This window comes from Corella eumyota, chromosome 1, assembly GCF_963082875.1.
Source record: "Corella eumyota chromosome 1, kaCorEumy4.1, whole genome shotgun sequence".
Classification (NCBI taxonomy): domain Eukaryota; kingdom Metazoa; phylum Chordata; class Ascidiacea; order Phlebobranchia; family Corellidae; genus Corella; species Corella eumyota.
In genome coordinates this window covers 6,367,772-6,395,591 of record NC_137490.1, presented here as the reverse complement: position 1 = coordinate 6,395,591, position 27,820 = coordinate 6,367,772, and the positions used below count along the sequence as shown (strand labels likewise).

The window sequence follows — 27,820 nt, the reverse complement described above, 5'->3', positions numbered from 1 at the left end:
AAAATACACAAAATAGTCGTGTTAAATCAAACTCGCTAACTTATTACCAAAACCTGCCCAAGGATTCAATCTACCAAATGTAATCTGTACAAGAGGCTTTTAATTAGAATTGAAACTACAGGAAATGCGAAATAAATGCGACACAAAAATATGACATGAAACACAAACTACAAAGTATATAATCAACAAATTAAGTATAAAAGCGAAAGTCTAATTGTGTGTTAAGCCTTACTTCGGCCTTACTAATTTATGAGTTTTTACGTCCAGCGAACGGACCAAAAAGCTATATTGCCAGTTATTTAAAGCAAAATAAAAAACAGAGCAACAAATGCGTCATAAATGTAGCCGGGATCAAGCCAAATGATTTAGCATGAACGCCGAAGCTCACTAAAATTGACCTCCCGCTAATAAATCATTTCAAAAATTTGATAAAATCGATAATGGACATAAAAATAGATTTCTTTAGTGTAATTATTCTGAATGCTGCGGTAACTTAATTTCACTATTTCAAGTCGTTAATTTAAAGCCTTTATTAAATTGACAAATTTACAACTTTTTCACTATTTTTTTAATTTTACAAACAAGTTCTACAAAGTTATACACAACAATTAAATTCTACATAAGTGTATCCGTTTATCTGTGAATATAAGGTTTACAAATAATAAAATTAAATTACAATAAAGTTGTTGTTGTATTTTGTTTAAAGTTTATATTTAAAGCGAAAATTTTACACTACTTTTATTTACATATGCAAACTATAATATGTATATATTACTCAAATGTTATATGGAATAATAATTTTATTAGCGACGGTTTTCTAAATTCATATCTGAGTTTTGGCTTTCCTGCGATCTGTTTTCACCATTGCGGCCGACTAACCATATCGACACTCCAGCTTGAGCAAAACCTGTAAATAAACACACGAATTGGACCCAAAAATTTGGCCCGTAATTAGACAACTGGAATTCATTAGCGGCCGTGAAACCAAATAGAGCAGTGACAACAGTGGAATTAACACCTTAAAAAAAACGATTCTAATTTTGATTAGTGAATTTTCCAGAAAGCAACGTACAATAAAACTACCCACAAAAGTTATTTTAATAGTAAATTATAACACAGTAGACAATTCAATATAATTGTAAAATTTTAAATTACCTGTAGAAAAACTCTGTTTAGCTAGATCTTTTAATGAACCAGCCATTTCTTTTAAACATTCAGAACATTTATCAGAATCTTCGCAACAACAACTACAACTTGTAAATAACTTTGGAAAAGTAATGTTCAAACTATACAGTATGTTTAAGATTGAATGTATACTTGACAAAATAAGAAAACCAAGAACTGTTTTTAGATCTGAAAACAAAATTACCAAACTTAGATTATTCCAACCAAACATTTAGGTTCACATAAATTTGTTTTTTTGTTTACAATTTTTATTTTCGGTCAATAGCACAATGTTGCATGAGGGTAAAGGGGTAATAATATTTATTGGTTTGAAGCCTTACTATAGTACCTTAATGAATTTTATAGAATAAAATTATGTAAATATTAAATATCAATAATTTGTGAGATAAAATATTTATATAAAAATATTCAAACCTTACCTTCTCTATTATCCGTTATATCATCGCCGTTAACAACCGTTACAAATATCCCAATCCCGGCTTCTATGTAATCCTGGGGTTGTATGGTTGTGTTCAATAACATGGTATTGACTGGATTTGCAAAGTTGCTTACTCTTTGTCTAAATAAATTAAAAAGTCGTAAAATTTTGCTGATTGTGTCCAATTAGTGTTAAAATAAAAAATGCTAAAAACGTAACATAAAAACTTATTAATAAACAAAAAAAGTTGTATCTAAAATCTGGACGATTAGTCCCTACAAAGCGACAAGGAGATGTGAAGCCATTTACCGCTTAGAATCTGGTTGCAAGATGCGCTTTGTTTCCTTATTCGGTTCGTTTTACGCTTAACAAAAAATTACCCCAGTGAACAGAGCGCATCTTCCAACCGGCTTTGAAGCGGGTAATGACTTTACTTTTTTTGCTTTAAAACCAACTAATTGTATTGCACAACTTACGCTGTAAAGTTTCCGATTATAAAGTAAGGCGATCCCAGTGCGTAAACATTGAATATAAGTTGAGCTGAAGACAAAAGCAAAAAGAAGACGCCACTTTTATTGAAACAAGGCATAATATAATAAGTAGCGAGCAAGCTAGTAAATTGTTAAACACACTAATACAACATAACGTAAATTATGTTTAAATTTAGTAAAAATATAAATTGTTTAATAAACCAAAAAATTAAGAGTATTTTAGATCTTGTACATTTTCCTTGCCAAAAACTTTTTAAATACTAGCCTACCTAACATATTGCATGGAAATCATAAGTCTAACTTTGTAAAACTATTGCCACAAAGATAAAACGCAGCATTTTATGGTCAGCTTTAGAAAAAAAAGGCGCAAAGTAGTTCAGGTTAACACTTTTACATTTCGCTTAAAGTTTGTTTTTTTAAAACCTCTCTGTGATGTAAATCAAATTTTGTAAAAACACATGTTAAAATACAAAAGTTGCAACTGTTAAAATACATAAGTTGCAGCGAAACAAAATAACAATTAAGTATTTACAAATTTTTTTTTTTAGAACTATACCTTTACAAATGTTTTTCTACAAAATACAATTGTATCACAGTCTAAAATTTAGAAATAAAAAAATTTTGCTTTTTAAAATAATGTCTGGGTTTTCACTTTTCTGCGAACTGCTTCCTTTTATTTAGCAATAAACCTGCGATGGGGACAAAAAAACATTTTTTTTATTCAATTAACTAACTTAAACTGCGTTTGTTCAAGCTTCAAAACCGTTTGTAAAATTTTATGGAAGTATTCTTTTGCAGGCTTCGCGGCTTAATACACTTAGACAGTTGTAAAGCTACATACGTCAAGATTTTAGAAATTAAAAAAATTTGAAAACTTTAGTAAATCTCACTGAACAACATATACAGAAGCGTTTACTGTAAGCTTATTGTTAAAAGTACACGGACTTATCAATAACATTGTAGCGTGTTAAGAAATACTGTTATGCACACACGGTTTAAACAAAAAAACAAAGCGATACCGTATAAACGTCAAATTTTTAAAATATGTTTATTAGGCAGAGAATTAATTTTAATAACAAAAATACTAAAACTATAAATTGTTTTTTTTTGCTACAAAACATATTCTGCAACCTAATATACTCAGACACTTACTAAGCTACATCTATCAAGTTTTTTAAAAAAATAAAGTTTAAGCTCTCGTTAAAATTTAAGTGTGACTAACTTAAAAGAAAGACCAGTAACTATGTGAAAGGTGTTTGGTATAGCGACACAAACGTAAGTCACATTGACTTATCAATAACATTGTAACGTGGTAAAGTTAAAATACAATGACCTAAACTGAAATAAAGGAACTTCGCTTCATAGTTTGTTTTGAATCATTTGTATGTGTAGATCGAGTTTCGTAAACACAAAAAAGTATCTTCCACGAAAAAGTCGTTACATGACAACATATTCACATTTTTGATAATTTTTTTATTCGGAATACATTTATTCGTAAAACCAGTATTATATATACAAAAAGTTGCCTTGGTAACAAAGTCGCTGGTTGTTTCTGAAAAGTAATACCAAATAAAAATACATAAAGTTTTGCTAAGCATTTCCTTAACGGGTAAATGAAAAATTTCCGCGTTTAACATTTAGCATGTTTAATAATAAAAAAAAACAATGTTTTAACAGTTTGCGATTTCAAAAATGTTCGCCGTTTTATTTTATTTTATAAATGCCCGCCCCTAATATATTTATATATATATATATATTTATTTATAAATAATATTGTAATATTATCAGTCTATTACGATATACAAAATATTTGCCACCATGTTTTTTAAGAGCAAAATAGTAATTTATTTAAATTTAAGAACAAAAATATAGTGTGTGGTATACCGGTAGTGTGCTTAAGCGGTCATGGTGTTAAACTACAAGCCGCAAGGTTTTGAGTTCGAGTCGCCCCAATGCCACACTATTAGCCTTTGAGCCCGTCGTTTAAGTATAGCTAACACGTCCTAATATCGCACTCTTACCTAATAAAAATAATAAAAAACTTGTACGTCTTAAAAGGATATGGAAAAAATTCGTAACAATAATCTTATGTAGACAAGACAGCGCTATTCTTTTTTATTAAAGTAAAAATTTAACCTACTTTAAATAAAGGCATGATGTGTATTGTTTTTTTCAAATTAACTTCTTTAGGTAGATGAACGAAGCACCCCGGAAGTTACAGAATGCTTCTGCACGAAACTTTCTCCGACTTCGATTTTCAGCGCAGAGTTTTTCGTTCCGCCCAACACAATAAATTTCGCTACCGTGTGGGCGAAAATCGATATATCTGACAACCCTGCCGTGTTTTCCACTGTCGTCAGTTGTTTGATCTGGTATATTTTAATGCTCATCTGGGCCTCGCGAATGGATAGAAAAGATGCTAAAAAGGTTTTACGCCATTTTTTAAGTCTATCTATATTTAGGTTTAAAAACATTTTTGTATGTGTATTTATATATGATTAAATGATTATTATTTTTTAAATATTTATTTAATTAGAATTGCCAATTACACTTTTTGAAGTGCAAGTCTTTATTTTTAAAATTGTACTTATAAAAATATAATATAAAGCTCTTTTATTCTTATTTCTTGAAGTGGAGCCTTAAATCGACTGTTGACAACAGAAAAGAAGACAGATATTTGTATCAGGTTACTGTATTTACCGGACATGGTAGAAACGCAGCAACTCAATCAAATGTGTCGTGTGTTTTGTTTGGTGAAGATGGGAAAACAAAAGTAAGAAGCCTGGCGATAAAAGAGGAAAAGGTATATTGTTTTTAGGATCTGTTTAGTCTAAAAGAGTATGTAATAATTCAAATGAACTAACCAAAAATCGAAAAATTTGGTTAAATTTAACAATGAAAATCAAGCACAAGTTATTTACGGCGTCTTAAAATTTTCAAGTTGCTTAAACTAAGTCTGACGTTAGCAAACATTGTTTATTTAAAAAAAAACTAAATGTTTATTTTTTAGAACCCATTTACTCGAAGTAGCGTAAACCATTTTATATTGCGGGAATCGAAATGTTTAGGGGATTTGACTCATGTTCATGTCTGGCACGATAATACAGGAAAAGGGGAAAACCGAAGTTGGTACTTGGATCAAATTGTCGTTCAAGATGTTCGATCCGGGAAACGGTAAAAATCTGAAACAAATAGTATTTTGTTAAAACCACATTTGTATGAATTAGCTATTGTTAGGAAATTGTATGGTAATGGATATTTTCTTGTTGTGTTTTTATTGTCCAGTGCAATAGTGAATAGATAGTAACAAAACATTACTTTTTTTTGTTGTATTAAATTTTAATAATTTTTAGGACCAATTTTTAAGAAGATAAAAAAATGTTTTAAGGTAGTTATATAAAGAACCGTTCACGTAGATTATATAGCCATTCTTTTTTCTTTTCTTTTTTTTGATAATAAATTTCAAAGTTATTTTTAAATGTTATATCACAAAAAAATCCTACATAATACTAAAGCTAAATCTGAATTTTTAGGTTATGTTACCACTTATTAAATATAAAAATAAGGTAAATGTGTAGCTATATTTTTGTTTTAAAATTTAATAGTTTAAATATTTTTGTAGGTTCTTTTTTATTTGTGATCAATGGTTGGCGGTCGATTATGATGACGGTAAAGTGGATCGAATACTACCTTGTGCCACTCCGGAAAATATGTCGACTTTTCACCGACTTTTTGTGTCCACGACTACTCAGAAATTCACCGAAGATCATATTTGGATTTCGGTAAGCAAGTGTGAGCTTCAGTGGTATTGCGTTCGTAATAAAGGCTGAATGTTTGTTTAAACACAATTTAAACTACAATGTGTTGTATTGCGGGAATTTTTTTTATAAAATATTTTATAGTAATTTTTTTTTCATTTTATAGCAAATTTTACTTATATGTATGTTTATATTTTATAAATAAATTTACAAAAAAAATTACATTTACACATTTTAATAACACACACTTTCCAAAAATATAAACGTATTCAAATAAAAATAAAAATTACAAATTAATTATTTTTTTAAGTTATTTTATCGACCAACAAAAAGTAATTTCACCCGAAAGCAACGACTTTCTTGCTGCATGGCCCTGCTCTTCATGACCATGATTGCAAATGCCATGTTTTTTGAATCTGGGAAAAAATCTGATAAAAGTGGAACAGCAACAATGAAAGTCGGCCCTTTGACGTAATGGGTTTTAATTTTTTAAACAAACTAAACTTCAATAAAAGAACTCAAATTTAATTATTAAAAGAACATTTATAAAAGAAATTTTTTTTTAAAGATTTTTTCTTATTAAATGAAATTTTTCTCATTAAATTTTAAATCTCAAAATTCGACTACAATTATATTTTGTTTAAGTGAGATTATGTTTTTATATTTCCTAGAATTTCTCCATTGCAAATATGGACAAGTTTTTGTAGTACTTTGTTAGTGGTTCCGGTCACAACAATCATAATGTTTCTTTTTAAAAAAGCTAAGACTAAACAACAAGAAAAATTCGACAAAGAAGAAAAAGAAACCATTCAAAAAGCTGTGGAAAAATTTAATAGAAAGAGTAAAATTATATTATTGCGGCTGATATTTTAACATATACATTTTAAAAAAAAATTTTTGTAAGTCTATGTTAATAGCTAACTTTATGTAACTGTGTTTTATTTGGCTGCAGTGAAAATGCACAGCAAAGCTTCGTCTTTGCCTGAACCTTCTGAGCTTATGGGATGCGAGGCTGTCTACACTATTAATGTGGATGGAACGATCAATCCGAAAGCAAACATTGCTCGAACTGACCAGCAGTCAGCAGCACAATGGCCGCACTGGTGTGTTTATTTGGCTTGGGCTCTTACCACTTTGGCTGTACTCGTATCTGGATTTTTTGCTATTTTATACAGGTACGGCATTCAATCAAAAAGAAAAAAAATTTAAAAAAATCTAATTTTTATTTTTTTTCATAGTTTGCACCTAGGTAAAAACAGTTAACTAGTATTTATTATGTACTTACTATAGTTTTATTCATATTGATTAATTTTGTTTTATTCAGTTTTGAATGGGGCAGAGATAAGGCAGAAAGGTGGTTAAGCAACATGATGTTATCATTCTGGCAATCTGTGCTAATTGTTCAGCCAATAAAGGTAACAACTTATTTCTGCGACATGTGATATGCTAACTCCAAATTTGATTAGATATTTTTTTAATTTTGCCAGTAAAGAAGTATTTAGAAACCAGGTAAAACATTACATTTGAAATTGACTTAAATTTGTATCTTACTAGGTTATTGCTTTAGCAATGTTCGTAGCAGCCGTCATAAAAAAGCCCGACCATCAAGCTTTAAACACTGTCGACGCTAGAGAGGTCAAGGAGGCTGACCGGCAATTCGTGAATTTGTGCGCAGAAAATATAGGTTAGAATTAAATATATTTACATAATATTTATTTTTGCAATTTATATTTTGAAACCGATGTATATTATAGCGTACGACACAGCAAACTAATATTAGTTGTAGAAGTGTTAAGGGCAGAATAAAAAATTATATTGATCTTATAATTTATTGTTTTAGAATCTGAGCTTCAACAAGGCGAAGAAATTTCTCCGCCTAAGCCTCCAAGCAAGCGGAAGTTACGTCGGGCCCGTAAGCTACGTCAGAAAGAGAAAAAGATGTCAGAGATCGTGTGGGAGCTTCTAAGTTACCTGCTTTACATATTTGTTCTTCTGTTTATTTGTCACGGAAATAGAGATCAAAAAGGACAGCGAATCACACAACAAATGAAAGTGACGTTCGTGGAATCGAAGTACGGTCTTAAATCGGTAAATTGTATTTTATTTTTTTAGCTAACACGTTTTTAAAATACTATCAGTCAACCAATAAAGCATTTTTTTAAAACAATGGTTGCATGTTTAGTGACATCTTCTATCATCACTATTCACTTAAAAAAAATTTACTTGTAAATTGCGCGAGCACCACAAATACCATGATACAATTTTTAAAGGGACCGGCGAAACGCGATTAGCGAGGCATACTTACCTGACGAGGGTCTTCACTGCGATCAGGCAGGCAGTGGGCCCAGGGTGAGGCTGAGTCATTGCACTTCGACTGAGCTGACCTCTGCGATTACCCCAAATGTGGGTAACTCGGTCGTATAATTGCTGATAGTGGGGTCTGCGTTCGCGCTAACCCTTTATTTTATTTTAAACGATTAGTGTTATTATAATGCAGTATGTTCTACGATCAGTAAATTTAAGACGTTTAATTTCTTAATGTAGGTATTTTATTTAACATATTGGCGTAAACTAGTGAAGCATTGTGCAACACTAAGCATTTTCACTCAAAATTTTTACATTTTTTTATAATTTGCGCTGAACTGTTATCGAAAAAAAATCCTCAATAAATATCTTTGGCAGGTATCGTCAGTGGAATATTTTTGGAGATTTGTAAATGTAACACTTTTACCCAACTTGTATTCGGATCATTGGTATAATGGCGATAAGAAAAATTGGCGAGACAGAAACTTTTTAAGCGATGAGCAATCGTATAGAGTTGGTCCGGCACGCTTAAGACAAGTTCGAGTCGATAATGGTAAGTTTTAATATGTCAAATAGTAGGTAATGTTTTTATTGACCGAAAAAAAATTGAATCTAGACAAATGCCCACTTGGTGGAAACCCGCGCCGAAAATGCCGCGGACATTTCGAATTTCTTAAAGAAGAAACTTTAGACTTTGCCCCGGGTTGGCGCCGGGAAGAAAACTATACAGTTACATTGGATGAAATGGATGACCCCCTTGTCGTTGCATGGTCACATCAAACGTGGATGGAACTTAAAGGAGTCCCCTTTATCGGGGAACTTGCTATATACCCTGGCGGGGGTTATTCGGCCGAACTTGGGGTTAATTTGGAAGTAAGTTTTAATTTATGTTTGTGTATTATTAAAAGCAACCTATTTTTTAATTATGTATATTTTACGTCGATAGGAATTTTTTTAAATCAATGGCTTTAAGCCATGCGAACCAGAATATTTTTTTACAAGGTATAAATTACAAATTTCTTATTTACAAAACAGACAGGTCAAATGGTTGTAGACCAATTGTTTAAGGACGCATGGATCGACGAGCAAACTAGAGCCGTGTTCGCCGAATTTACCTTATACAACCCGAGCGTGAATTTATTTACTGGGGTTCAACTACTTTCCGAGTTCCCGCCAGTGGGCGCAACAGAGACGTTTACCTCGATCTTGACATTTCGTTTATATCAATATATTGGAGCATATGGAACGCTGATGGTAACCGCACAGGTAAAAAAGAATAACAAGTGGATTTTTCTGTGTCTCTATGTCTATGTTAAAAAGTAGTTTGCACCGGAAACGTAGTGTAGTAGTCAGAACACTTGGGTTCACTACGTTAGGTCGTGGTTTCGATCCCCACTACTTTTATGCTGTTGTGCCCTTAAGTAAGGCACTTAAATTGTATGGACTCCTGCTTAGACCACACTTAATTAGCAAATGATAATTATCAGGCAACTATAATCTATAATATACTAGCCTGCCAAATGCAACTCGAAAGTGGGTTCAGGTAACTGGTACTTCATGTTTAGGTCGTGAAATCGACCTTCTTAAATTGAGGATAGAGATATATATTTTGTTATAAATTTAAACAGACTTTAAAATTAAATATATAATTGAATTTTAGGTGATCTTTGTTCTGCATCTTCTTTATTTCACATACAAGTTGATTCGCAAGATGTTTGTTCAGCGTCGAAATTTTCCACGAGATCCATGGAATGTGTTTGAAATGATGATCATGTTTATGGATTGGACGTTTGCAGGACTTTATGGTTTTCAGATGGTTTTGACTTCAATTACAATCAACGCATTTCACGAAAATAAACGTAAGTGCTATTACTGCTTTTGTAGTTTTGTAAGAACAATAGAAAAAGTATATTGAAGTTTAAATATTTAAAGTAAAGATGTAAATGTAACTAATCGATTTTTGGTAATGCTAAAAGGTCTTAATAGTTTGGGGTAGAAATAACGTTTTGCAATTAACATAAACCATTTTTTCGACAGCATTGTATAGTGGTCAGAACTCTTAGTTTTACTACATGAGGTTCTCGGTTCGATTACCACTGCTTTTATGCTGTAGCGCCCTTAAGTAAGGCGCTAAAACGATATAAACTCATGATAGGCCAACACTTAATCAACAGCTTAATTATTGGGCAATTATAATCCATAATATTTTAAACTGCCAAAGGCACCTTGATACTGGGTTAGGGTAACTGATGTTATTCTATGGTTGGGTCGTAAAACCTTCCCACATCGAAGATAATGATATTAAAAAAAATTGTGATACCCACATTCCTACACTTTTAATAGGAAAGTTTGTCAATTTCCAGCAAGTAATGACCATCGACATGATAGCTGGTAGCATTCTCGCAGTTTCTGCATTTTTTGGAATCATCCGATTTCTAAAATTACTTCGATTCAACAGAAAAATTGGGATGCTGACGTCAGTTTTAAAGAACAGCGCAAAACAGTGGCCGGGATTTTTTGTCATGGCTGCAGTGTTTTTCGTTGCATTTATTCATATTGGGTACGTGTTAAACAGTTTAATCATTTAGTCTATTTTTATACTATGAGCCCCAGTATCACTTAAAGCTGTAAATCAAAATTGTAATGTAAATGTGATGTACATCTATTAATAATTAATAAATTTTGTTTCTAGTTACATTGTATTCTCGCCTTTCATGGAGGATTTTAAGAACATTTTGCAGTCTATGGAAACTATGCTAGCAACCGTTATGGGTAATTTTAATTTAAAAGTTTGCTATAAAGGACTTGAATGACCTTTATAAAATAATGTTGTCTCTTTACTAGTTAAAATTTAATAAAATAACAACGTTTTTAGGGCGACCAATTTACCATCGACTGCGGGATTTGTATCATGTTTTTGGGCCCGTGTTTTACTTTGTATATTGCTTCACCGCTGCTTTTATAATCATCAACGTACTGATTGCAATTATCAACGAATCATACGGCTTGACCTTGAATTACGTGAATTTGCAAAACAACGATTATGAAATTTTGGATTTCATGGTTAAGCGATTTACCAAGTGGGCAGGAATTTCGAATCAAAACAAAGGTTTTATTATTATGTGATTTTTGTTGTTTTACACGTATTATACATTTTTTATAAATATATATATATATATATTTATATATATATATACATTTTTGTTGATTGCTAACAAAAAATCGAAATGTTGGTCAAAGTATTACTAATAATATAGCAACATGATACATCTATCTACATATGTTTACTTAGTATATAATGGTTTAAAAATATATTTATACTTAACAGACAAAAAAGTGAGACCAGCACCCTTGTCAGCTGCAGAAGTACCCCTTCCACCTTTACCATGTAGGTTAAAAAACTAATTCATAAAAACTTTTAGTAAAAAGAAACATCTATAAATTTAACTTTATATGTTAAATAAAAATTATATATGTCAAAAAGAAATTTGGAGTGTAATTTAATAGATACCATAAAATCACTTCAAAAATAAAATAGTTCGTTATATAAAGCATCATTAAATTGTTTTTTATAAATATTTTAAATAGTCATCTTTAACTAAAAAATAACTTAATATTACAAAAAAGAATTATTTTAAGTAAAATTTTATTTTGTTTACTGTATAGATGACTTTGATCCTGGTGAGTCAGGCCAGCATGTTGCTAAGATACAAAAACAATTTGACACCTACATGTTCGACCTTGAAAATAAATACAGCAAATACCTAACCCTGGAAGAGTTAAGAGACGAAGTTATTGGAGAAGTAAATTTATAGATCTAAATTTTATTTTTTTATTTTTAACTTCAGTCTTAAATAATTATAAAATTATCTAGGCAAGTTTGAAGTACCCAATTTAAATTAGAGAAAACATTTTGTAAAGTTCAGTAAACCTTTTAATTTTTTATTAAGATGTCCAACATTCCGCAAAGAAACGACGGAATACAAAACAGTAAGATTTTATATTTTATTTCAGTAACTCTATTTAAAAAAATATTAGAAAAAATATGCTTTTGTGTTTTTACGTCGCCGACGAAAATCTTAAAGTGCGGACTTTGTTTTAGAAATAATGCGGCGACGTCAAAAATACAAAGTTGACAGTTTGCCGGGACGGTCGACTGGTCTTCAGATAGGCAGGAAAACAAGCGCTTACATCAGCAACAGTTGTACTACGCCGAATCAATAAATAATAACGTTAAATGTCGTAACTGTTATGTAAAACGATGTTAACCCATTCTACAACGTTAAAGTTAAAACAGAATTGTGTAAATGGTTTTCTGCGGAAGCATGCGCGTAGACGTAAACTTATTCGACTCTATTAAAGTTATACTTTGTAAAGCATGACAGAATGTTAAGTAATATCTCTAATATTGTCTTGTTGTTCGTAAAAAATATTTGCCAATCGTTAAATAGGTTTAAAGTTAATTAAATATGTAGAAGTGTTATGTTATTGAAGTATCTTTTGTGAACTAGAATTTAATTGTAATGGATTAGAAGGATAGCACATGCAGATTTTAAATAATCAACTTTTTTATATATTGAGATCTTAGTGTAGTGTTATTAATATTAAAAACAACACTAAAGTTTGTTCAGTTCAGTAACTAGTAAAAGGTCCATTTAGATAAATTTAGCCAAATTTAGCCACTTGAAGTTGCAAACTTTAAAAAAAAAGAGATAGATGCGAGAACAATTAATTGTATTAGTTATTGCGATAACAAAAAATTAATTACATAATATTTTATATAATAAAATAGCCCTTATAAAGTAGGTTATATTATTGCATATTGTAAATATTTGGAAAAAACAAAAAACTTAGCGAGAATTGTAAGCTATATAGAAGATCCAATAAATTAAAAAAAATTTATCACTTTTTTTGTAAAAAACATATTTACAATAACCGAGTTAAATATTAAACAAATTCTGACAATTAAGTAAGTGCTATGTATCGATAACTATAAAATTTATAAATTTGATCTAAATTATGGTTTCTGACGTTTTTTTAATAAAGTTAGCTTTAAAAGAGGTTGTTGCCTATTTTCCGAGTTGACTGCATTGTTGTCCGGGTCTTCGGGTTGATTACGATTATCTTGTGTCTTTGCATAATATGATAACAGACCAATTTGTAACAAACTTACGAAAATAGATGCAACAGCCAAATAAAAGCATGATCCATAATCAGAAATGTCAAAGTTGTCGTCGGCCGTAAACGCAAAAAGGGAAGTGACAAGGGTGTCGTCGATGCCTATTATAATGAAAAATTGAATTAAAGTTAAGTAGTAGTTTTATTTCGAAATGTCTTAAAACTTTTTTACTTGTCGTAAAACTCTTTTTTATGTGTTCTTGAGTCCATTTTTGCGTTTTTTTGATCTGCTTTATGCATTTTGAACAACCATCGACACTGCCACAACAGGAGAGTTCAGGTAAAGCAATGTTAACACTATAGACCAAGGTAAATAACGAATGCACTCCGGACAAAATTAGAAGTCCCAAAATTACTTTAAGCCCTGTAAACCAAATAAACCTTAAGTCATATTTTACTATAAAAATTTTATTAAACATCTAGCTAACGAACATAGTATAAGCAAACCTTCTCTGTTGTCCATTATTATTTTTCCATTTACGCGGGTATAAAATATTCCGATGGAAGCATCCACGTAATCTTCCGGTTGTACGTTTAAATCAGAATATGTATTATTGGATGGGTGCGGGTTCGAAAATTCGTTCACCATTTTTCTAAAAAATTAAAAAAAAGAAACGTAACGTTGCCTCACTTAATATTGGTAAAAATATTTTGCTTTTTAAAAACAATTATTCAAAAAGTATATATATCTTACGCTGTAAAGTTGCCAACGATAAAGTTAGGTGCACCCAATGCATAAAGGTTGAAGCTCAATTGAACTAAACAAAGAAGAAGGAACAGGCAACCTCATTTTTTGTTACTAGAAGGCATTTAGTTTGTTTAAAACTCTGGGTATCTTAAAACTATATAAATACAAATAGTAAATATATAAATACAAAATTTAGCTATAAAGCAAAAATGTCGCCTTTTTGCAAAAACGTATACTAGCAAATTGTATTAAAAATTATAATATCGCAATTAACAGTGTGCTTTCAATTTTTTAACCTTTTTTAAAATCTTAATAAAAAAATCACAAAAAAATCGTAGACCTGTAAAGTGATAAGGTAGGCTGAAAGCGCTACATCTTTCTAGTATTTTTACTTCGCATATTATCGACTTGATGCTATAAGTTTTATAAGCGCTATAAAAAAATATACGCGCTATAAAAAAAATGTTTGCAAGGTTAAGAGCTACTTTTATTAAAATTGCAATAAAAAGTGTTTGTTTTAACATAAAACAAAAACCTTCAGGAAGGGCGTTACTGGTTTAACGTCGACATTTGCACTAAATCAAGATTTTTAAGGTCTTTTATGTTTGCAAACTGTTTTTCTTTTCAAATATAATCGAGCACTTTGATTTATGATTGCGCAAAAACACCTCTTTACTTTTTAAATAAAGTTTTGTTTAAATTTGGCATTACTTTTAGTTACAAACAAGTAATATATATATAAGTCACCCTCTCTAGAAGTCTAAATAACACGTTGCTTAGATGCAGAAACAAATTGCGTTTACAAATAATAAACATGCAATTGCAAAGTGTTTAACTTGAAAAAAAAGGATAGGCATCGAATTGTTAAAGCATTATTAATCAATCATTGAAATTAACCTTTGGTTAATATATGTTTTTTTTTTGCTTAACTGTTTTTAGTTATGCAATGTTATTGTAATTTTAATTAAACTCAAGCTTTTATGTGTTAAGCAGTTTTGCCAAAAAACAAAAAAAAATCATTTTTTTTTAAATAAAAAATTATTTTTTTAAATATTAAACAGTATTACACTTAAAATTCACTAAAAAAAAAGAAAAGAGTTTGTGATTTGTGTACTTTGTCATTTGTTTACTGATCGTAATTTACTATTCGACAGTTTGGCGCTCTGTCAGTCGCCTTTTCCCTTTAGCACAATATGCAAATTTGAAGTATATGCGAAAACGCGGTATTAACGTATTTAAAAAAAATAAATTGTTTTTTGCATTATAATTGTTGAAAGTTTATTGAATTAAACAAATTTTTATTTCTAAATGGGAGGATGGCAATTTAGGTTTTACATAACAAGTTCAATTATTTTCTGAAAACAAGTTTTAATATAAGAAACTTTAACGGAATGGCTCTTAGTCTTACGACTTGATTTCAAATTAATATATAGGTTATTGTTGTTATAAGATTATATATTAAATTTTATTAATTTTTGCCGTGTAGTTAGTCTACAATCTTAGTCTAAACCAGGGGTTTTTAACCTTTTTTTGCTCATAGCCAACAAAATTTTGGCCCAGAGAAAAAACGAGATCGCGTGGCGCAATCGCTAGAGAAAAAAGGGCAAATATAAGCAATTAAACAAGAAACGCATTCTCCTAACTTCTAGCTAAACTTAAGGTTACAAAATGTCACAAAAGATCAACTTGGTGACTTTGTTGTTTCTTCCACATTTTAGACATTCTTTTTCTATTTTTATTGATTAATTTTTCCGTTAAAGCAACAAAAGAGCGCATGTTGCCGCTTCTGGTTACAAAATGTCGCCCGATCGGGAGAAGTAGCCCGATTCGGTTACTGTTTCCGTTTTTAGGAAAAGGGCCTTATTGTCTTATGTGTTTATAATGACATGATTTATAATATTGCTTTCATGCCAAGCTCTGTGGCCCACTAAAAACATCGTCATGGCCCACTACTGGGTCATAGCCCATAGATTAAAAACCTCCGGTCTAAACATTAGTTACACAAAAAAACAGATTCTGTCGTCACTCTGGTAGATGATACGTCACAATCAAAGTAAACGACATTTAAAAAAATTGTTTAGGTTTACAAATACTTACGTGATTAATTATCAAATTTTTTAAGGATTGTCATAAATAGGCCAAAAAGCGTTATGTAATTGACTGTTAATATATTTTAGAGTCAAACAAGGCGATTTTACGTTTTCATTCGAATAGCCAAGCAATCGGCAGTCAGACAGTTTAAGTTACCGCCGCCTACGATTTATTAAACTGATACGATTTATTAAACTTTTTTTTTTATATGGCAAAAAAGCTATTTAAATGTCACACTTTTAGTTTATTAAAAGCCTTCGGGGTTGATTTCTATTTAAAAAATATTGCTTAGCCTACCTACTCAAACAAAATGGCGTATGCGTTTACTAGCTAAGTTTAAACAGTCTGTTTGTTCTTTAATCAATTCTAACGTTATGCTTAAATTAGTTTTGTAAACAATAAATACAAATTAAATTACAAAAGTGTATGGTGATGCAGTGTTTGTACCATTGTAACGCCATAATCTACTAAAATGACGTCAATTCGCTAACAACACTTTAAATCAAAAACGGTAACACTACAAACAATGATTTTAACTAAACAATCATTAAAGTAAAGAAAAGGGTTAGCGCGAACGCAGACCCCACTATCAGAAATTATACGACCGAGTTACCCACATTTGGGGTAATCGCAGAGGTCAGCTCAGTCGAAGTGCAATGACTGAGCCTCGCCCTGGGCCCACTGCCTGCCTGATCGCAGTGAAGACCCTCGTCAGGTAAGTATGCCTTAATCATCGCAATTTTAGAACGCTTATGAGTAGCCTATACTTCCATTTGTGGTGCGCGCACTATATGCGAGAGAATGTGTTTCCGTTATTGATCTCTTTTTTTTAAACTCGCGCCGCGTAGTTTACAGACATTCGAATTTCTGTAAACCTTTTCTTCGGCTTAATGCACTAAGTCAGAAATAATTTCTTGATTTTTGTCGCAGTTTTTGTGTTTAAGTCCCAGCGTTTTTTTTACATGCCAGCCTTTAACTTACCGGTATCAGATTATTTATGTATTTAATTATTTATTTAAGGCAGATAAATATAAAGAAAACGTAAAGCCTAGCCTAAACAAAACAAAAAAACATATAAGAGATTAAAACATCTGTATTAGTAAAAGTGTAAAATTAAATAATTGAATATAAAAGGTTATGTAATCAAAGTATATTTTGTAAACTAGTGTTTTAAAAGTAATAAATTAGAACATAGTCAGCTGTTTTTCAAAGTATAATGAGAATTCAGTATAGTTTTATTAATCGCGATAATAAAATTATAATAACATATTACATAATAAAAATGTATTTATTAGAGTATATCAAAAATCGAACAAATGCTGCTAATTAAATAAGCGAGTTTGTAAACTTGTGGTTTCCGCCTTTTAAAATATTATTAGCTGTGAAATGCGCGATAAAAACACGTTGTAAAATAAGTTTAATCATTGAATGATCTGAGTTTACACTGCTGACACCTACGCAGTGGTTGTTGCATGTTCCGTACGGTTGGTTGGTGGACTTTGGTTGTCGGGCGATGGTTCTTCTGGTTTGCCTTCGTTTGAACTGCTTCGTGTCGGTCTAATATTTAAGTTGGCTCTTTTGACTTCCTGGTCTTCGGTTTGAGACGATCTTCTATTTGTTTTAGGATCTACAGATGTCGATGCATAACAGGATAATAGGCAGATTTGCAAACAACTTACGGAAATAGATACAACTGCCAAATAAAAGCATGCTCCATAATCAGAAACGTCAAAGTTCGTCAAACTTAAGGCATCTTAGGCAGTCACCAGCAATGCGACTACAGGGGCAGAGGTCAGGGAAGGCAATGTTAAAACTATAGACCAAGGTTAATAATGAATGCACTCCCGACAGAATTAGAAAACTCAAAATCACCTTAAGTCCTGTAAACAAAATTATTTTTAGGTTATGTTTTACTGTAACAATTTTTATACGTCTACTTAACGAACAAAGTAGCGACAAACCTTCTTTGTTGTCTTTTATCTTTTTTTCATTCACGATGGTAAAAAATATTCTGATTGAGGCATCTCCGTAATCTCCCGGTCGTATGGTTGAGTTTAAATATATATTATTAGATGGATGTGGGTTTGAAAATTCGTTCACCATTTCTCTAACGAATTTGAAAAAAATAAATTAACGCTGCCTCGCTCAGTATTTATTGGTAATTATATTTTGCCTGTCAAAAAATATATAATTCTAAAAAATATTATACGCTGTAATGTTGCCAGTAATAAAATAGGGTGCACATGATGCGTAAATGTTAAACACCAAGTGAACTATACACAGATAACAAGAAATATGCAACCCCATATTCTGCTTTGTTTATTTGTCTCAAAAGGAATTTGTTGGATATTTTAAAATTAGTATATATACAGAATCAAGTTGAGCTAGAAAAAAAGCATAAAAACCCTTACAGGACATACCAATAAATAATACCAAAAATAAAAATATCACAATTAGTCTACTTTAAATTTCTAACCTTTTTTCAAATCTTAACAAAAAAAATCGCAAAAAAACATAGTTATTTTAAGCGATTGACTACGATTGGGTAGGCCATAGTGCTACTTCTTTGTAGTATTTTGACAATAGCACATCTGTTGTCCGGACGCTTTTAGTTTTCGTGACACACTAGTTAGACTACAAAAATCTTTGCAAAGTAAAGTGCTGTTTCATTAAAATGCAATTAAAGAGTGTTTGTTTTATCAGAAAACACATGAATTACTAGAAAGGGCGGTGTTGGGTGGTTCAACGTTATTTGCACTCAATCAAGAAAGACCTACAATGTTTGCAAACCAATTTTATTTGAACATAACCAAGTGATTTGATTTATGATGGCTGCAACAACACATTTCTTTAAAAAAGGTTTAAAGAAAGACATGACGATTTTAATATAAAACGACTTTTACTAGGGAGTCTAAATAACACGTTGCTTAGATACAGAAACAACTGACATTTACAAAGAATTAATATGCAAAGTTTTGGACTTTAGATAACTTTAGAAATTTGAAATTTATTTTTAAAACAGAGAGAGGGTTGTGATTTGCATAATTAGTATTTTTTGTTCTGATTATAACTTATATTTTAACAGCTTGGCGCCCGGTCAGCCCAATTTTTATTTCTAAATGGAAGCATTGATATTTAGGTTTTACATACCATGCTCAATGATTTAAATGTTCTATATATTTTTAAAAAAAAAGCAAACAATACTTTAAATAAAAAAACGGTAACCACAATTAAACAATCATTAGAGTAAAGAAAAGGGTTAGCGCGAACGCAGACCCCACTATCAGAAATTATACGACCGAGTTACCCACATTTGGGGTAATCGCAGAGGTCAGCTCAGTCGAAGTGCAATGACTGAGCCTCGCCCTGGGCCCACTGCCTGCCTGATCGCAGTGAAGACCCTCGTCAGGTAAGTATGCCTTACTCATCGCAATTTTAGAACGCTATTGAGTCGCCTATACTTCCATTTGTGGTGCGCGCACTATTTGCGAGAGAATGTATTTCTTCTATTGTTCTCTCCTTTTGTAACACGCGCCGCGTTGTTTTACAGTTACTCGTCTCTATAGTCTTTCCCCTGGCATAAACAGCAAAAGCAAAATTATTTTATTAATTTTTGCCGCAGTCATTTGTGCTTTAACTACCAACATTTTTGTTCTTTGCACATGTTAGCCTACTTTATTAGTGATGTTAATGTTCCAATTTTACATAATATTAAAACGTTCGTACAGTCAAGGCTTAAAAAAATTAGTATTACGCATAGCAACATGCCTTTTTTGGGTTTTACTATTATGTTCAGTATGTATAACAGGAATATGGAAAAGGCATCATCAGATTAATAAATTATTTAACAATCGTAGGAGAAACAATTTTAACCTATATATAATTCGATTATTGGAATAATGGCGACAAGAAGAGGCAGGCATTTTTTGTGTGGCGAACAATTGTAAAAAGTTGTCTCGGTAAGTTTTCAAAGTTTGTCCTACATAAATTTAAAAAATACTTTTTATAATTTTGCTAAGCATGAATTTGCTAAATATTTGCTCAAATAACTTCTAAATATCGTTAACAATTGTATTTTGTAGTTTGTTTTGTTTATATATATATATATATATACTAGTGGACCCGCCACACTTCGTGTGGCACTTATGTTGTACAGTTATCTATTAAGACCAGTCCAATTTTACCATGGCCTATATAAAATATTCTTTTTGAAAAATTGTTCTTATCGGTTCCCCTTATTTACTAATAATATTTTTATTATAAAATTTGATTAAAAATGAATTTGCCCTTATTTACATTTAACGCACACGCCGTCACTTATCGAACGTTTATCGCACATTTAAAGTACAATTTACCCTTATTTACATTTAAATTTGTTTTACATTTGCCCTTATTTACATTTGAATTTGCCCTTACTTATATATTTAACTCACACGTCGTCACTTATCGCCTTTACCTGTTAAAAGTCTGCAATAAATGAATTTAAATATTTAAAAAATGCGGTTTTTGCTATCTTTATTTAAGGAACTATTTAAACCCGAAAGTACTAAAAAAAGATTTTGTTTTAAAAAAGCACGGTTAAAACCGATCACAATTTAAATGAGATACAGTTAAAACGAAACAAAAGGGGCAATTTTTTATAAAGAAAAATAATTTAAATGGCACCACTTATTATAAATAAAAGTATTACAATCAGGCATCCGAAATTTCTGGGGTTAGATCCCCTAAAAGTTCTTCCGACATTGAATTTGCTAATTCTTGAGAAAGTACTAGCAAGTTTTCATCTTTGTCTTTAATATCTATTTCCATTTTCTTTTTATTTTCATTTAAATTGTTTAATTCTTTATTTAATTTAGTAATCATGGCTTGATTTTGATTATGCTGAGATGCTATAAATCTTTTAATTGTTCCAAATTCTTCCATAACGGTATGCAAAATTTCGTTTGAAATATGTACGCCTGTTTCGTTTTTATTTGTTAAAAACGCGACCATGGCTCTGTTTATATCCAGTTCTAACTTATTCTTTGTTTGATTAATTCTTTGAAGCATTTCTTCCATATTCAACAATATTTTAAATGTAAATTATCTGGTAATTGATTACTTACTAAAAAAAGGAAGAAAAAAATATTATTATTATTATTTGCAAAAAATAAATAACAAATTTTTACAATAATTCGTGTCAAATCAAACAGCCCAATTAAGTCAAACAGTCCAAGGTTTATTTATTTAAATATTTTCAGCAAAATTGTTTAAAAATTCATTAATCTACAAAATTTCTTGATATACAATGTTTCGTGTTGCTGTTGGGGGAAACCCAGATTTGCTTTTAATAGAAAATTTTATTTTATTTGGGTTGCCTACCCTTGAGGCAGCAACATATAACTGCCCATGCGTAAAAACTGGTTCCTCTAACCAGATACCAACTTTTTTTAATGTTTGACCCTGACTTTTGTTAATAGTCATTGCAAAAGCAACCCTTATTGGGAATTGACGGCGTTTCCATTGGAAAGGAAAATCGTGATCTGATGGTTGCAATGTTACTCTAGGTATAAAAACCTCTCTACCAGCATTTTCCCCTGAAGCAATTTTGGCTATTAATAAATAAGTTTTTTGAACTCCCTGTACGATTAGTTTTGTTCCATTGCATAGACCGTCTTTGGGATTAAGATTTCGTAACAAAATAACCGGCATACCTATTTTTAAATGTAGTTGGTGTGGTGGTAGTCCACTTATATTTAAAGAATTAAGATATTCTGTTGGAAATCTTGTACAATCATTTACTTCTTCAGTACTGTCTGCACTTGTACAAACAAACATATTGCCAGGAAATAGATTTGACACGACGGAGTTTATTTCATCTACTACACTGTTTTTGGAAGCCAAAATTGATCTTTCTGCCATCCAATTAAGATCATGGCAATATTCTAAAAAATTTGGGTAAATCCATTTGATCAGTTGAAGCATTGAATTTCTTATTGTTGTTTTCGTACTATCATCAATTAAAAAGCAAAGCTCAGGGGGTAATTCTATATAATCTGTGTCTTTGAAGTAATTTATTTTGCCATTACCTAGTTTTAATAGCCAGTCGTCAAATTTAAGTAAAGCAGTGCTACTACTATTAAGTAACACTCTCATGTTTTTTGATAAATGGTGTACGCTGATACTTGGCCATAATTTTGATTTTTTAAATGAGGCGTTAATTATTTGGGCATGTGATCCATGTTTGACTACAGGGAGAATTTGTCTAAAGTCCCCAGCTAATATTACAATTTTCCCACCAAATAGCAAATTATTGTCCATTATATCTTGCAACGTGCGATCAAGTGCCTCTAGCAAACTTTTATTTGCCATTGGTGCCTCATCCCATATAATAACCTTTGTCATGTTTATTAGTTTAGCTGTTGAACTTTGTTTTGAAATGCAAAATGTTGAATTTTGATCACAATTTAGAGGAGCTTTAAATCTGGAATGAAATGTCCGGCCACCAATAAGCAACGTAGCAGCGATGCCGCTAGAAGCGACAGCTAATGCTATAACTTTGTCCTTTCTGTTAGAGCTGCGAACTGTTGTCAACAAAGCATTAAGCATATATGTTTTTCCTGTACCTCCCCTAGCGTCAACAAAAATAGCGAGAGGCTCGTTTTTCTTTAGCGACTGTAATACTTTGCTAACAATTTCGCTTTGTTCTTGAGTGAGAGATTGTGAGCTATTTAAACAGGGATTCGCAATTTGAATAAGTGTATCCCAGTCGTAACTTAACTCCTGTTGAATAATTAACGGAAGTTGCAAATCTGTAATAGTGTTATTAAAAATGTGTGCCTTTGCTCGCTCATCCGGAGTAATAATTGGTAGTTCAAAGTCATATAAATTCTTTCCATAATTGTTAAGTCTTTTTTCAAGATCATGCAAGACCAAAACTTTTAAAAAAATTTCAGTAATTTGATCTGATCCATTCTGAAAGTCGTCTATCCAGTATAAATAATGTTTATTAAAAAGTTCTGCAGGGTTTGCAGGGTTACAAAACAACAAAATCGTAACAAAAAGTTCTCTTATTTGCGGACACATATTTGTTTGTTCTGCTTCAGTAAGTAAGTTTTCCCACTCATTGTCATCCTGTAAAATACCAAGCTTTCTACATACATCTTGAAAAGTATCACATTTATAAAAGTTAACTATTTTCAAAGCATCAAATGATGATTTACCCTTGCAATGGCTATGATGCAATAAAATTCTTAGGTAAAATACATCTCCTGCTAGTGGGTGAATAGTATATATTCTGCCTATGGTTGAAGAACGATTTTTTCTTTTTGTCCAAACATTTTTGGTATAAGTAAAATATTCTGGGAAATCGCAGTATGTAATAGAAGTATTAGAATTGTTTTTGTTGTATTCAAAAAACATGTCTAATTCTGTAGGTTTTGGCCCTTTTTCAACAGTTTCGTTTTCATTGCCCTCTTCAAAATATATTAGTTGCTGGTTTGGTAAATGAACTCGAAGCGCTTGTACAGCAGGAAAACGCTTACTCATGTGAAAAGAAAAAAGTCGCCAACATGCCTCGCTCGACCCAATTGACCGCATGTCTTGATATTCGTCGATTTCGTTTTTTGTTTGTGCCAAGTTTTCTTGTGTTATTTTTACCATGGCTCTATCAGATCCTTTATGGATGTATTTAAAAAGATACTTAACAGCAAGGGAAGAAGAGCAAGATTCAACGTTTATATGGGCTTCATAACGCAAAGTGCAGTATGGATTAAAAGGGACCACCCAGCTATTGTTAATGATTTGCCCTTTGTATTCAACCTGTCGTCCAAATTCTTCGGGAGACCGTCGCATATACGAAGGATAGATTGTATTTTCATTCCAAACTGAACGTTGTATAAACGGTTTTGGAAATCCTTTACTACATGCGCCATTTCTCATACACGGCAAATTGCTTCTAATAAAGCCACATGGGCCATGAATCATATTTTGCAAAACTATATTTTGCAAACGTTCAGCTTGTTTTTGTTCACATGATTCATTAGGAAAAGAATTGGGATCTGGAGGAAGTTCTGCAGAAATTACATTATCGACATCGTCACATGTTCTTAATCTATCTTGTTCATCGAGTATGAGCAAAATGTGGCTATGTGGAAGACACCTTTTTTGAAATTCGATAGTATATATATAAGCAGTAATTTTTCCAAAAAGATTTTTATTTTTTACTTCTTCCATAAATGCAATTAATTTACCATTGAACACCCTCGTTACAATATCAGGCCGGTCAGCGGGAGATTGGCCAGGAAATAGTGAGTCTGTAATTTCCTTCCATTTAGGATTACATGTAAAAGTAATAAAAAAGTCTGGTTTATGGAATTTACGAACTATTGCCATTGCATCTTGAAACCTGCGATGCATGTCGCGGGGACCACCAGAAAATGAAGGTGGTAAAATAAAAGGCCTACCCACTCCTAGCGTACTTTCTTTTTGAACATCGTGTGAATGTACGGCATCACAAAGATTTGAATATAATTCCGCACGAATTTTTTTTTGATTATTGCGAATGTAAAATAGGCATTGATTTTCAGCAGTTGCAAACGCAACACAGCAATATTCTTGAAAAAGACGTTTGGCTTGAAAAAGAGAAGGCGACTGTCGTAAACGCTGTTGAAGATGATAACAATAAAATTCTCTTGCAACGACTCTCTTTTTTGTAGCAGTTTTGGTTGTTGGGTTTACCTGTTTAATTTCCAAATGCCATCCGTCTGTTCCTTGTGGAAAAAGAAGAATAAAATGAAGCGGGTTTGCAGACCTGTGTGTGTCTTGTATGGTTTGTAATCCGCCTTCTCTAAGATGAAGAAGTAAGTCTCGTCTTCCTGGTTCATCATCAACAAATACAGATACTTCCCTAAAACTTTTATTATAACGTCGAACATGCTCGCCTTGTGGTCGGGCACTTTCACATATCACAAATTTCGCTCCAATAACATCGGAACCTGGAATTTCACATGCTTGAATAAAATCGGATATATACGGATTACATTTGCGAAGCTCACTTTGTAATATTTTTAATAATTCTAAAAGAATCTGGCGCTGGTTTTTTGTAGTAGAAGACGGAAGAGGTATATTTGCAAGTCGCAGCGACGCTTCTTCAAAATCATGGTCAGGATCGTGAATATACAATTGTGCAAATTTGGGTGAATTAAAATCACCTTGAAGAGGACCTATAAAATTGTACAATTTCCCTTGTATAACGACGCTTGGATTCCAGTTATGGTGACCTAACGGATTCGGAGGAAATTTCACTTTTTGTGAAATTAATGCAAGCGCGTTATTAAGCTGTCGGGAATAACCACGAAAAACTCGTGCATTTAATGTATCTGCTTCCCACAGATTAGCAAACACTTGTGGTAACATAGGGAATGGTTGTAGTCCAATTTTACCCCCTGAACAGCAAAAGTTCTTAGATTCATGATGCCAAAGCCGTGCTTTGCAAAATATACATTCAACATTTAAAACACCAACATTTTGCAGTATAACTTTCTGATTGGCGGAAAATACTTCTGTCGAATACAGAGCGCACTTCGTGGACACCGAAAAACTTTTAGTGTTAACTAACGCACTGGTTTTTCTCCTTTTACTATTTTTTTTATTAGTGTAAGGCATTTTATTTACTCAAAAAACTAAAAAAAATATTTAATATAACATTTAAGGGCGATGTAAAACTTTTTTTTGTTATGTAAAAATCCGATTTAAAAGCTTTAGGCTATGCGTAAAAAAGTTTATAAAATTTATTAGCGCAAAGTCTTAAAACGATGTTGGTAACTTTTTTTAATATAAATCCAATAAATTATAGTAAGTCAAATTTATTTTAAACATTTTAATTTAAATACTTCATACGAAACCTGATTAATAAATAAGTGTAAACAAAAAACCTAATATCAATTTTTGTACAATAAATATTCTTTATGCAAGTAATTATAAAATTGTTCAACAACTGTCCTATTTGTTCATTTAACTGTTCACTCAGTCTATACTTAGCATAATGGAATAAAAGCGCCTTTTAAAATCGTTAATTTGCACCTGTTAAGAGCACATTCCACATGTTTTTTAAGTCAAAAATTTCACATTTTTAATTTTCCTTTTTTTGCATTTATTTGCAGGCGATTTTTTCTTCTTTGCCGTGATATTAAAAAGAAACGGTGCGAAATTTTAAAGAGAAAAATTACATTCTCTTTAGCGCATGCGATCGGAGAATAGCGCACACGATCGTTTTTTACATTTCTCTTGTTCTCTTTAAGATAATAGAAAGAAACGTAGCGGCAAATTAAAATATAGTTTTGCTTATTACGGCTAACCCTTAAAACATTAAAAAAGTAATAAGCCTATTCCACAGAAGAACATATATTCCAGCTATAGGCAAAAACTCGAGCCACAATTAATTGTAGTTATTCCGTGATGGAGCGCACAAAATTTAGAAATCCATATATATATATAGATATATTTTTCCATATTATTTTTTATGGGTTTTTATATTTTTTTATTGGGTAGAAGTGTGATATTGTGACGTGTTTGAGCTATCCGTATAAACGCCGGGCTCAAAAGCGAACAATGTGGCAATGGTGCGGATCGAACCAGAAACCATTCGGCTCGTAGTCCGCTGCCATGACCGCTTAACCACACTACCGGACTGCGCCAGAAAAAAAATTTTTTTTATATATTACCTTAAGGTTGTAGGTTTTATATTTTTATTGGGGAAGGGTGTGCTGTTATGACGTGTTTTAAGCTTTTCTAAACGCCGTACTTAAAGGCGAATAGTGTAATATTGGGGCGGCTCGAACCAGAAACCTTTCGGCCCGTAGTCCGCTGCCATGACCGCTTTACCACACTACCGGACTGCGCCAGCAAAATATGTAGTCCGCTGCACCATTGAGCGGTTGGCGCGCCTACTAGTGTATATTTTGCGCGACGCCAGACGACTAGCGGTAAGTGTTTGACGCACCTGACGCTCGAGCCTAGGGTTTACGGATAGCTTGAACACGTACCAAACCTCACCCAATTAAAATATCAAAAACTTATCACCCAAGAAAATATAGAAAAATTTAACCACCGCCGCTTAACATTGTTTTGTGAAGCGTAAAAACTAAAATGTTAATTGTATAATAGTAATCACAAACTGTTAATAACTGTAAAATTAATCAACATGATACAAATATATTGCTGCACAATTATAATATTTAATAATTTTTAAACCAGAAATCCAAATGTTCGTGCATATTTTAAGCATAAAAATGCGTTAATCGTAGAATCAAACACGTTACTGTTTTCACAATTGCCCAAAAAACAAAACGTTTAACCTTATCGTGATATGGAAAAAACAAATTTAAAACGTTTTATATTTGGGCTCCTGTATGAACTTTCGTGTGTTTAGTTTTAAATGTCTGTGTTTACTCTCTACGGGGTTATCAATCATTTTAAGTGCTATACGGTTATTAATTAAATATTTGCTATGAAGATATTACCATCGAAAAAAATACAGAAACCCACGCGCTGAATTACTAAGACGTTAGCTAAATAAATACACAATTAATATGTTACAGCAAAGAATGTAACGAAATTTTGAATAATTACAAATACCAAGTTTATTCATTTTCTTACAAGCCAATACAGTTATTCTTTTTGTTGCTAGATTGAATTTACATTATAAAATGTCAGCTACGTGTTTCAT

At 31.7% G+C, this 27,820-nt stretch overlaps 3 protein-coding genes and 3 non-coding genes across 6 annotated transcripts in view; 2 read left to right on the top strand and 4 right to left on the bottom strand.

The window, feature by feature from the left end:
* The window catches only part of LOC145750175 (uncharacterized), a 47,120-nt gene extending 35,110 nt beyond the window's left edge, over positions 1-12,010 (top strand). The window contains exons 61-80 of the mRNA XM_082566175.1: positions 4,285-4,521; positions 4,727-4,897; positions 5,105-5,268; positions 5,717-5,876; positions 6,163-6,323; positions 6,524-6,693; positions 6,805-7,027; positions 7,177-7,267; positions 7,407-7,536; positions 7,693-7,940; positions 8,535-8,709; positions 8,773-9,029; positions 9,192-9,422; positions 9,817-10,015; positions 10,500-10,716; positions 10,849-10,928; positions 11,032-11,265; positions 11,485-11,544; positions 11,823-11,959; positions 12,005-12,010. Coding sequence (XP_082422301.1) covers positions 4,285-4,521; positions 4,727-4,897; positions 5,105-5,268; positions 5,717-5,876; positions 6,163-6,323; positions 6,524-6,693; positions 6,805-7,027; positions 7,177-7,267; positions 7,407-7,536; positions 7,693-7,940; positions 8,535-8,709; positions 8,773-9,029; positions 9,192-9,422; positions 9,817-10,015; positions 10,500-10,716; positions 10,849-10,928; positions 11,032-11,265; positions 11,485-11,544; positions 11,823-11,959; positions 12,005-12,010 — 3,351 coding nt within the window. The remainder of the gene's footprint in view (positions 1-4,284; positions 4,522-4,726; positions 4,898-5,104; positions 5,269-5,716; positions 5,877-6,162; positions 6,324-6,523; positions 6,694-6,804; positions 7,028-7,176; positions 7,268-7,406; positions 7,537-7,692; positions 7,941-8,534; positions 8,710-8,772; positions 9,030-9,191; positions 9,423-9,816; positions 10,016-10,499; positions 10,717-10,848; positions 10,929-11,031; positions 11,266-11,484; positions 11,545-11,822; positions 11,960-12,004) is intronic.
* Positions 99-3,315, bottom strand: LOC145760070 (uncharacterized). The gene is made up of 4 exons (XM_082573936.1): positions 2,080-3,315; positions 1,605-1,744; positions 1,156-1,353; positions 99-1,018 (listed from the first exon to the last, which is right to left on the bottom strand). Exons 1-4 carry the CDS (start codon positions 2,190-2,192, stop codon positions 804-806), a joined length of 666 nt encoding a protein of 221 aa, XP_082430062.1. The 5' UTR covers positions 2,193-3,315; the 3' UTR covers positions 99-803.
* On the top strand, positions 8,150-8,313 carry LOC145740810 (U1 spliceosomal RNA). Its single transcript, XR_014280920.1, has one exon. It is a non-coding gene; the product is annotated as a U1 spliceosomal RNA (small nuclear RNA).
* Positions 12,011-16,672: 4,662 nt separating the features above from the next.
* On the bottom strand, positions 16,673-16,836 carry LOC145740809 (U1 spliceosomal RNA). The gene has a single exon (XR_014280919.1). It is a non-coding gene; the product is annotated as a U1 spliceosomal RNA (small nuclear RNA).
* A 2,530-nt stretch (positions 16,837-19,366) lies between these two features.
* Positions 19,367-19,530, bottom strand: LOC145740801 (U1 spliceosomal RNA). Its single transcript, XR_014280911.1, has one exon. It is a non-coding gene; the product is annotated as a U1 spliceosomal RNA (small nuclear RNA).
* Positions 19,531-20,805: 1,275 nt separating this feature from the next.
* Positions 20,806-25,758, bottom strand: LOC145750082 (uncharacterized). The gene is made up of 3 exons (XM_082566057.1): positions 24,345-25,758; positions 21,475-24,164; positions 20,806-20,925 (listed from the first exon to the last, which is right to left on the bottom strand). The coding sequence occupies exons 1-3, from the start codon at positions 25,756-25,758 to the stop codon at positions 20,806-20,808; spliced, it is 4,224 nt and encodes a 1,407-aa protein (XP_082422183.1).
* Between the last annotated feature and the right edge of the window lie 2,062 nt (positions 25,759-27,820).